We start from the raw sequence: 11,374 nt of genomic DNA on the forward strand, positions 1-11,374 counted from the left end.
GTGATGTACTGAAATGGCTTTTGTGCATTGAAACTTGTGATTCTCATAATGTGTGCATTAAGAGTCCCACCTTGCAGATATTTATGCTAGTCTATTAACGTTTTACATATGCCCAAAAGTATGGGAGCAATTTGTTGGAGACCCTAAATTACCTAATAATTTATCGCATTTGCACTTGGTACACATTGGACGCAATAGACTCTTATAATTTCAACCTGAAGGTATCAAAACCTTTCTCGACCTATCTGGAGCTTGTACTGGGGAAGACATGTGAGGTAATTGGTTCTAATATAACCAAAATTCTGGTTCAATATAGTAATTGAATGCTTTGGTTGCAAAGAGTGCACCGTCTTAACAAAGGTTGCTTCGGGGCAGGAACCTCTAAATCAGAGCATGATAAAGCTATGAGGACGTATAAGGAGGCAAACGAGACAAGATGTAGAGGTCTTTCAGATATTATTCTGCATTAAAAATTCCAGTTTTGTCAGTTTGTCTTGACGTACAATCAGAGACATCGATCAATTCACCTCATGCTTTACTGTGAGCACGGTCCTAGGCCGTTTCGAGCTCAGAAGAATGATACGTTAGGGCGCCTGGACCGCGCACGGGCTTCCTTTCTTGGGCTCAGGTGAGGTCCAGGCCACGACACGTGGTCCGTGCAGTGCTCTACCATGCAGCACTGTGGTGGCCTCGGAGTTTGCCTAAATGTGCTATAATATCCCTGCGGGCATGTTCTGTCCACAGCTCTTGTCCGCAGCTTGATTCGTTCAATTGATTATTTAACAAATCATTTAAACCTTTCACCGACCTAACAATCTCTACTATTTTCATATACCTTCAAACAACAGTTATATCTGTCATATAAACTACCCATGAAACTGATCACTGACAATTCGCGGACACTTTCGATGTCAGGGGCATGTCCAAGCCACCCGTGAGCCAAGAAATGATTTCGCATTACAAGAATTTGGGTTGAACTTCGGGTCCGCGTCTAAATTTATGACGCGACTGCAGTAATACCTCCCGTCAGCGGCTTCCCTTGCGCATCCTCGATAGGGTACGTTCACTTTCCCACTGGATTTATCACTACTCCTCTTTTTGTGCATCTATTATCTCACACATACTCTTTAGCATGCCGTCGTAAACGACAGCATTATGTGAAAGACCACGCGATATATTTAAACCACCCGCATGAAGCAGACCCTCCAGGCTAAGGTGGTGAGAGATACATTTGTCAAGCTAATTGTATTTACTAGGATATGTAATGAGGATGATTATTGCGATAATGAATATGTATCACCTAACTATTCAGAGTGGATGTTTCTAGGTCTAAGAAATTGTCGCGAATTTAGCGCGTCCGTTATATACACTAGAAGGATCTCTGGAAACAAAGAGGAACCAGCTAGATGACATTGGACTGGGTTGGATATCATGACACTCCAGTCTGTAACAGGTGAATCTAAATCCTCTTTCTCGTGAGATGACAGGTAGTATCAGGCACCCGAAACGACATAAGACTCACAGGATAATGCCAATAAACCAGACGTCCACTCCGAAGCTGTGTCCTCTTTTGGCCAGGACCACCGGGGCGATGTAGTTTGGGGCGTCACAGAAGGTCATCCTCGGCTCACCATGGTAGCTGATGTGGGCGCAGAGCCCAAAGTCGCCCACTTTCAGTTCCATAGCCTCGTTTAGCAGGTTGCCGAGCTTGAGGTCTCGGTGGATCATATGCTCCTGCGCGAGGTACTGGCAAGCTATAAGGAGCTGGCGAAGGAAATACCGATACTTAGGCTCGGTTAGGCTCCCACGACGTCGGTGCATTTCTTTCAGAGGCTGGAAAGCAATGCAGTGAAACGTTTGCTAAAAGAAGCTGTTGAAATCATATGTCGCATCTACTGTACAAGGCACCTGGTTTCAATAAAGCCCCCGACAAGACTCGTGAGAAGTGAGTGAATGAGTGCGATAGCCGGAAATATGCAATTAGGTTTCCGTTGTGTGCCACACATGTCGGAGGGCATGCTCCGAAATGTGAGTGATGAGATCTAATTTGTTACTTTCAGCAAGACCCATATTATTATGTGTATCCGCAATTCCTACCTCACAATTTAGCCATCACACTATTCAGCTTCAGTCACATCTCAATACTTGCATAAGCCTTGTGTAGGCGCTTAAGTGAGCAGATGTGCCTTATATAAGGAGGCGTGGTAGGATAAGAGAACTCGAGAATCTCTTGAGAGCAGCAGCTGGCGGTGAGACTAATCTCTACACTGAATGGGCTATTTTTGAATTTAAAACACAAACCGCGACAGCTGGCGACTTGCGCTAAGCGCTGTTATAAGGACAGGAACAAGTACGGCCTTTTGAAAATATATATTTCTTTCCAAGCCCTCTAACAGGGCTCGTTGCGTATCTCCAGCATTCACGGTCCCGCTAGCAACGAAAAATCGCATGCTCACCTATCTCGAGCTTAATCTTTCAGGATGTCTTCCAGGAGTCTCGTTACAGGGCTTAGAGTAAACCCACTCTGCTGTACATTTTAACCAGGACATCGCGATTCATGTTAAGTGACGTAATATTCTTCTCAGCACCCTTGACTTTTCACTATTATCATCGTCACTGTCACAAATGATTTACCCTTAGAGGCTCTTAGTTTAGGGCATTACACCACGGGTATAAAGTGGAGGAGCGCAACCATGAAATAATACATAACGCAATATATTTGAGAAATTCTAGAAGTCTATGAAGCATCTTTTCTCGCTGTCACTAATGATTTACCCTTAAAGGCCCTTAGTTTAGGGCATTACATCGGGGGTTTGAAGCGGGGGGGGAGGAACGCAGCCATAGAATAATACATAAGACAATATTTTTGAGAAATTCCTGAAGTGTATGATGCATCTTTTCTGTGTCCTGTCTCCTGCGTAATTTGTCTTGTTAAGATTCGCCATTGACATGTGCGACAACCGACGTGGCCGCAGCGCAGAATCAGGCAAAGATGCGAGAGTTTCGGCCATTACAGCGGCGTCCGGTCGGCCGCCTACTGCTTCCTCCCGCGGGCGTGATCCAGCATGATGATCTTGCATGTGCCGTAATGTGTGTGCGTGCTTTTGTGTGCAAACGCTGGCCAAGCTCTGCTCTCAAGGGAGAGAGCGTCGCCCTAGCCTATCTGCAGGAGGTGGAGGAGTTTTCGTGCGCAATACCTTGAGTCATCACTGCTTGCTTGGACATGAATACTTTTCCTTTCCCTTTGAACTGACGAGCGTATAAAAAGCAGCGGCCGTTTCCGCTACGACGGAGACACTTCAGAGAGAGACCAGCTTTTTGAGCGTGTCTGTTTTCACTCCGGGTCAGCTTCTCTGCCCGTTCCTACGTGATGTTGAATTAAACGTTTGTTTTGTTAGTCGACGCCTCGTCTTTGCCGGACCGCTGATGCCTTCCGCCGATCCACGGAGCCGCAGGCCAACGCTACCCATGGAGCCACAACCAGCAGGTAACAACTGGTGTGAGCAGTGCGATACCCTGGCGCAAGCAAAATCTAACATTCTTCAGAATATTTGAGGAACACTAAAAAACTATATATCGTGATGTATGGTCATGTTTTAGGACTCAGCCGGGGCGTTAGTACTAAAATGAAAAAGTGCCTGATAAAGGAGACAAATTTTCATTATGTAGTTAGGGAGAATACCACTACAAATTGAAATTTCTCGTCGTTGTGACGCTGACAGGCAGGGAAGACAGCACGAAGGGTGTGGTTCGCGATTGTATAATTGAATGAAAGCGCAAAAAAGAAATGAAGCGAACGTTGTTCATGTTTAATCACTAAACAATCAGCTAGGTCCATACATGTAAATTATACCATTGTGGAATTTGCCAGTAGGTAAGTGCTGTGCTGGCATATAACAGCAATTAAACCCAAAGCTCCAAACCGATTCTGTGCCCCTCTGTGGACTACATATGCTGAGCGTATTCTAGCCCACAGAGAAGCAGGGAATCAGACTCCGGGATTCGTATTGTCTTTCAGCAGAGCGAGACAGCTAAGCTATTTCTCTATTTAACCCCTAAATTAACCTTTAGCCAACTTGAAGTCCAGGTACGCAATTGGTACGCAAACAATGAATGGCTGCGGCTTTTAGTAAACTGCCCCAAATAGTAAAAAAAATCCTTTTTCACGCTTTTTGCATGCCCGCTTTAGCATCACCAAATAGGGGCAGTCAAAAATCCAAAGCCTTGCGAAAGTATAATATTCAAGACTACGATGGGAATTGAGGGACTAAGATGCACGAACAACTACAAAGACATATCCCTCTTTGGCAGATCTCCGTGATGATATAGACGTGGTTGTCTTCAAAGTACCTGTGGAAGCGAACGATGTGCTGGTGGTTTTGGCTCTTGTGTATTTGTATCTCTGGGGCTATCTGAACCAGACAGGTACAAACCATTAGAAACGGCAACCAGTCATAATGTTAAAAGTATAACAAAAAGCAAAACTAATGGAAACAGTCAATTGAACAGTTAGTGAAGTCCTTCATTGAAGCTATAAATCTTATCCCGGCCCCAAACCAACATTCATAGCTATAACATTTCAAATGCACTAGTGCTTACTGTCCCAACTAATTTTTTCACACTAAAATTATTTTGCAAGGAGCGCAAAAGCCTGAGCAAATACAGTAAACACGAATCCTCAGATGATATGTACCTTTACTTTTTGCCGGGGATTCATGAGCAGTGCCTTGGAGATGATCTTGCCGGCGAAAACCATGTTTGTCTCCTTGTCCCGAAATTCGTAGCACTTTGCATAGGCACCCTGCAAAAATTAGGCTTTGGGTAAATGCCCTCATTCCCTCCTTTCCTCCCTTTTTTCAAGGGGCGGAATAGGGACCACTTGCATGAAGCGGTTGGTAAAAATGGTCGCATTTCGACTATGCATCTCGTGAACCTTCTTAGAAAAAAAGAGAGAAGGAATAAAGCAAAAAAATTCTATTTAAAATTTCTCTTTCGGAGGGGAGCGCTTGTTCTACCCCCCCCCCCCCCCCCCCTAAATCTGTCGCTCCAAGATCCAAACCAACAACATTATTCTTATTTGAGCTTACTCGAAGAAATAGACTAGTGAAAAGGGCAAACAATTTGAAGAGGGCCTCTGCACGATAGCTGCTTAGCAGGCTTAAGATCTCACTTGCAACATCAGTCTAGTTTCGGCCATATGCACAAAGGAAATGCGCGTTTTTGTTGCTTGCGCATGCGGTAGTGTTGCACGAACACAGGCTTTAATCACCTCTTTTTTGCTAGAATTAACTGCAGGTAGGGCTGAGATGACGCTTTGCAATGAATAGTGAGTTCCACGAGCAATAAGATGTTTTACTGCCACCATACTTTACTTATTTCAAAGGATGTGGTGTGACCCTGACATCCCTCTTTACCGCGCAGAGGAATTATCTCGCGCGTTTCTTTGGAGTTTTAAATTTTCGGCGAACGGTCGGCGAGAGCGCGTGGGAAAGAGAGAGAGAGAGTGGCATTTTAATGAATGCAGAATATATTTGCGCTCTCTTAAGGAGAAAGCTCATGCAGCAACCAGTTTCCAGTTTAACTATCCGCCCACCTTTCTTCCTGAATTACTCCCTTGTCAGAGTGATAGTTCTTGAATTCCTTTTCAAATAATGATTCACTAAACTCGGCAGGTGCACGCAGACTCACCGTGTTTTGTTCCGCAGCACAGATCGTTATCTATAGCATGTTCGAACTAGGCTATTAGAATTATTCGCCAAGGATCGCAGTCAGGCTTGAAAAAGCCAGCAGTGTTCAGGGATTTTCGAGACACTACACGCGGGTTAATTGCAATGTCCGTAGCGAAGCCTAAATTCGCTGGTATTCTGATCCCAACGTACACGTCGATAGAACCTCCGCCGCCGATTTATTCTTTTTCGGACCCAAGTTCACCTAGTAAGCACCCTGATTTCGAAAGCTTCCTTTGGTTGCTTGCCCTAAGCGCGAACGTTGTTACCACGTAACAAGGTGAGTGACGACTGGCTAATTAGCACCAATTCCTGCTTTGTTCGACAATACAGTGGCTGGACTGGACAAAGAAGGGCACATAGTGAATGTGTGCCCAAGATGGTCTTGCATGTAGCAATACTATTTCACTTGTCATCATTCATCGGGAAGTGTCAAAGCAATAATGAACGCTATAGCTCCTCCCCTTCATCTACCCTCCCTTTACGACAGCGTCAACTTAGATATGAGCCTTGCCCTCATGCCGGTCTCATAGGTAGCTGTCGCATTACAGGAGATGCTAACAAACACGTGGTGCAACACCCACAAAGCAAGTCCACCATCGCAGTGTCAAAAGGACATCATGCAGAATCTGCATTTCGAATGATGCGCCTCTCTCCAAAATAGCCTTAACTGTTACAATATAAAGCTGTGCTACGGACAGTGGCACCCAGAAACGACTGAAGAGCCTACCTTGCCGCGGAATGTGCCACGCACGTATTCTTTTCTCGAGTTCTCGTCAACGATAACCTCCGGAATGACCCTGCTTGCAGCCGCCCCAGTCTTGGTCGGGAGGGCCGAAGGCATCGCTCCCAGTCAGCAAACCTAACAGGCCCAACCTCAGCCAGAAAAATGAATGGTTTTGAAACTGTCACAACGCACCACAACTGACGGTTCTGGATTGGCGGATGAGAAAGGCTTAGATGCTTTTCATTGGCTTCGGCCAATCGCGAGGGTATGCCCGATTGGCATTTACTTCACGTGCCACATGCGCCTTTGCAGCCTTCTTCTTCTTCTCCCTCGTTATAATGGCACATGCCCACAGTGGGAGATTGGGCAGAATTCGTTATAGGGGACATAATATAACTGAGAATGTCGATTTGACTGTGTGATGAATAACCTAATAATTAGAAGTCAGTGTTGCTGAAATATTTTGAATTTTGAGGCGATAGTATTAAAAAACAACGAAAAAAGAATTAAAATTGCAAAATATTAAAAATATCATAAAAAAGAGTACAACTCAGACAGATCAGCGGTAATACACAAATCTTCGAGGAGCAATAATATAATTATGAAGTAACCCACACACCGGTTTTATGGTATACCCTTTGACGCTTGCTCTAAAAGAGAGGAAGACAGGAACTTTATATGGCAATCTTAAGCGAGCAAGAAGTATTTCTAAATAATTTCGACTTTGAGTAGCATACCTGCGGCAGAAAAAGATGCAATGTTCAATTTTTTTTCACGTCATCACATGACGCGCAAAGATTTGACGGCGTGAATCCAGAGCGACATAAATAAAGATTGAGGGAAGGAATTCTTACAACGCATGAGTGTCGTAGAGACCTCATATTGCCTTGAGGTACAACATCGGACATTCCAATGGAAATTTAAATGGTTAAAAGAGGTAGTCGCAAGGAGTGGCTTATGGCTCAAGGCGTTTAACGTTTGAAATCGTTCAAAACGCGATATATTTAGCAAAATAATATTGTGTACAACCTCGGGAACAGGCTCATTGAAAGCTGAATTTGCTAAATATTCCGCCATTGTATTAGAAGCAATGCCACAGTGTCCTGGAATCCACTGAAAACGTACTTCCTGTAAATGTAACGGAAGGAAAAACATCAGGATTTGTTTCAAAAGACGCATTTTCGGGCTTTGTAATGCTGCTAAGACTGACAGGCAGTCAGAGTATGATTACGTCAGTAACGTTACCGAGAAAGTTTGCAGGGCCAGACCAATTACAAGCAATTCAGCAGTAAATATTGGTGTGTTATCAGAAATCCCTACAGAAAAACTCTAATCGAGTGCTTGGGAATAAACCCCTATTGCTGCTTTTTCATTCCGATTTGAGGCATCTGTGAAAATAGATACGTGTAGTGGATACTGTAATAGGTAATCTTCAAGGTGCCGATTTATTACAGTGGTAGTCAAGTGTTTTGCATTAGATGGCAACGACTGGTCAAACCACAGTGCGGAAGTAGCTAGAACATTGCCAACGCGTCTTACTGACATAAGCGAAACTGCAATTTTGGACAGCAAGGATTGAGTAAATTCAAATTGTGGTTGCTTATATTGCGGCCAATGATAATCTAGAAACTGAGCTTGGTGTGTAATAAAAATGGGAGAAGCCACTCCAGACAGAGATTCCAGTGCTCGTAAAAAGGTTCGCACAGTGAGGAGCTCACATCGAGAATTTGTTACATACACGGGCCTCTAAATAGAGGACTGCATTTGAAACTGATTTTTGCAACCCCAAACATGGTCGTAAATTTGGCCTCTCCTGTAGCACCAAAGGATATATATTGTATTTAGGACTGCCCGAGAACAGAACACAGCCGAACTCCAGAATTGGTGTCTAATAAGTTTTATAGAGAAACCAAAGAATATCTCTACGCATACCAAATTTCTTATGGGTGATTCTAATCAGGCGACCAAGGGCTCGCTCACCTTTCATGCAATTACGTTTGATATGAGGCCGCCAGTCTAATTGGGAGTGGTATAATACACCCAAGTACATTAAGGATTCAACCTGTGGGATTTGTGAACCGCAATACTAAATGGAGATATAAAGAGGGTGTGCCGGTGGAAAAACGAGTACTTAGGATTTCTTCACGTTGAAAATTAATTTTGCTTTACCCAGCCAAACTTCAAGGGCTTTCAAGTATGCTTACAATAACTGGTATAATGAATGAACATCTCGTGCAGAAGAGAAGAAGGCAATATCATCCGCATACACGTACACTTTTATATTTTGATGCACAAGAATACCCCTCAACAATATAATAAAACCAATGGAGATAGCACAGATCCCTGAGGCAAGCCTCTAGTTTGGTAATACGTTTCAGTGTTATAGAGCCTCTAGTGCTGAAAAAGTTCCTATTCCTGAAGAATTCTTTAGGTCATGCAAAAATGTAAAAAGGTGGCCTAATTTCTTTTATCTTATTCAACAGTATAGGGTGTTTTACAGTGTCTTATGCTTTTGCGATATCCAAAGGGACTAATGCCGACGCTTCTTTCGTCTTCATTGCTAACCTAATTCGTCTCTCCAAATCTGTATGAACCCTCTAAACCGAGCACCGTTGACGAAACCCAATTTGTACATCACTAAATGCATTCAGGGTCATAACATGGTTTGTGAGGCGCAGGTGAACTGTTCGTTCAATAAGTTTCATTAGAAGTCATAGAAATCAGCAGAATATTATCCAAATCAAAACCTTTTTTCAGATCTTTGAGGATTGGTATAAGCAACTTTTCAGTCGTCAGGTAACCAAGCAGTTTCGAGAAAAAAAACACAATATTCAACACTTCCGAGTTGTGGTCTTGCACTAAAGCTTTCAGCATAGAGATTGTAATACCGTCACACCCAGGAGCTGCATGTTTCAGAGCAGCCGCTATACGATGCAATTCCGATGGCTCAACTGCAATGAAATCAGCACTTGGCGTTGGTCGAAGTAACGGAACCACCGTTTACTCTTGAAAGCGAACAGCAAGACCATTTGCAATTTGTTCAAATTTATCTTTTGCTCAATTGGGTGATAACAACTCTGACTCGGTTACATGTGGTGGAGATGAACTTAAGTTGCGTTCTATGATCTTATACAATGAGTTCCGATTAAATGGGTTAGAGAGATAAATATTCATAGCAACATTATACTCATAATTTGCTATACCATTAGTTTTTTCATGAAGCCGCATAAAATGTATATATTTATTCAATTTTGGGGACACTGGTTATGGGAAAGGCTCTTCTATGCAGCTTTTCTACGACGGAATGCTTTTTCACATTCTTCGTTCCACCATCGGCACGACATTTTGTTAGGGACAGACGATTTCACAGTGAACATTATTATTGTAATATTGTAGAATTATTGCAGAATCCGGGAGGCTGTAACAGCCTCCTTTAAGACATCAGTATTATTCTGAAGATTAGGGGAACCTTTTTAAATTAGTGTTAGAATGGGCGGATTTTGAGAGAGGCGAAGAAGCGCGGCGCATCTGGTATGAACATGTCATTTCTACATCCAATGGGTAAACGGTGGACACGTGATTATTCACAGGACCCTCACGATGCACGTTCATTGAAGAAAAAGGATTAGGCGGGGTAAAATCTCCATCAACAGAGGCCCTAGCAAGCAAAGGAGCCTGGCATACAGCGATGCCAGGGTTGCCAACTTGCAACGCTGCAATTTCGGTAGAACCAATCTTTGTAGCTGTGACTTGTGACACAGCTTCTGTAAACGTGCTTAACATCACCTCCAAGAAGCCTTCAAGTGATTTCTCTACAGCTGAGACAACCGACTTTGTCATGCCTATTTCAACATCCGAAGCTAGTGTTTTTGCACAAGCTGCATACAAATTCCTCCTATGGTCTAGCTGTGCATAGGCATCTGCTCTAGAACGCTTTTTATGCTGGATAATGTCGAGGACAGTTCGCTTATCTGCGCGTTTTGTGCATGCATTATCATCAGCAGTGTGATCTGTGTGACATAGTGTGCAAATTACCACAGCAGATGTGCACATGTAAGATGAATGGTTGTCTCCGCACAGTCTGCAGCATGTTGCAGATTTGTACGCCTTGCTGCTGTGATCGCTATCGCCACCAGTTTTCGCACTGCAAAGGGCGAGGCTGCGGGGGATCTACATGGTACACAATGGGCCATACCTTAATCTCTGTTGGAAAGTTAGCCCCGGCAAACGTCGCTATCATCAATTCTATAGGCACACTGGCGCCAGCAGGATTGCAGCTGCAACGGAATAGTGAGAAGATACCAACGCCAGCCTCATTAAATTCCTCGGTCATTTGTTGCGGAGGAGCCGACGAATCCACACGGCGTATAATACCTTTTGCATAAGCCAGTTGTTCAGGTATAAAAGACTTTACTGGCAGTGATGCAAACGATGTGCATCGAAGCAAGTCTGACACACACTGTATATTAGAGGACTTACAAATGATACCTTTGCTGCCAAACGGACGCACCTCAGAGATTTCTAGGTAGTGGGGGGTGACACCTTTAGCTGCTCCTGGATTATGTTTGGATTTTTCAACTTCAGGGCTCCATCCCCAATTTGTACAAATGCCACCGGTAATACACTTATTCCATTCCTTCCAAAAGATTCTAAGTCCAAGCTTTGGGCCGGCAGATTGGCAAACCAGGATGCCGAACTCCCCGCTGGGGAAGCTATAGACATTATAGGTCTAACTGTACATGAACCCTAATTCGGGTTTAAAACAACTACTGGCCAATCCCCCGACACGAAATGGCCTCACCGGAGAGAACGGTCAGGCTCGCTGACAAGACAGGACCCAGCAGTCAGGAGAACAGAGCTGAACAACACAGCAGCAAAAAAGCACAGTAACAAGGAACTAACCGAGCTTTGCTGTTCGATC

General features: G+C 43.9%; 1 protein-coding gene across 1 annotated transcript; it reads right to left on the reverse strand.

Annotated features, from left to right (window-relative positions):
• Nucleotides 1-1,518: 1,518 nt before the first annotated feature.
• Nucleotides 1,519-6,570, reverse strand: LOC146184599 (serine/threonine-protein kinase PLK1-like). The gene is made up of 3 exons (XM_084608588.1): nucleotides 6,457-6,570; nucleotides 4,694-4,801; nucleotides 1,519-1,833 (listed from the first exon to the last, which is right to left on the reverse strand). Exons 1-3 carry the CDS (start codon nucleotides 6,568-6,570, stop codon nucleotides 1,519-1,521), a joined length of 537 nt encoding a protein of 178 aa, XP_084464714.1.
• Nucleotides 6,571-11,374: the final 4,804 nt, after the last annotated feature.

This window comes from Amblyomma maculatum, chromosome 7 (genome assembly GCF_055883805.1).
Source record: "Amblyomma maculatum isolate TAMU_Amacu chromosome 7, ASM5588380v1, whole genome shotgun sequence".
Classification (NCBI taxonomy): domain Eukaryota; kingdom Metazoa; phylum Arthropoda; class Arachnida; order Ixodida; family Ixodidae; genus Amblyomma; species Amblyomma maculatum.

Coding starts and splice junctions, on each gene's coding strand:
- LOC146184599 (XM_084608588.1), bottom strand. CDS start 6,570: ATGCCTTCGGCCCTCCCGACCAAGACTGGGGCGGCTGCAAGCAGGGTC. Junction 4,802..6,456: donor GTGGCACATTCCGCGGCAAG/GTAGGCTCTTCA, acceptor TAATTTTTGCAG/GGTGCCTATGCAAAGTGCTA. Junction 1,834..4,693: donor ATCCCCGGCAAAAAGTAAAG/GTACATATCATC, acceptor ATTGCTTTCCAG/CCTCTGAAAGAAATGCACCG.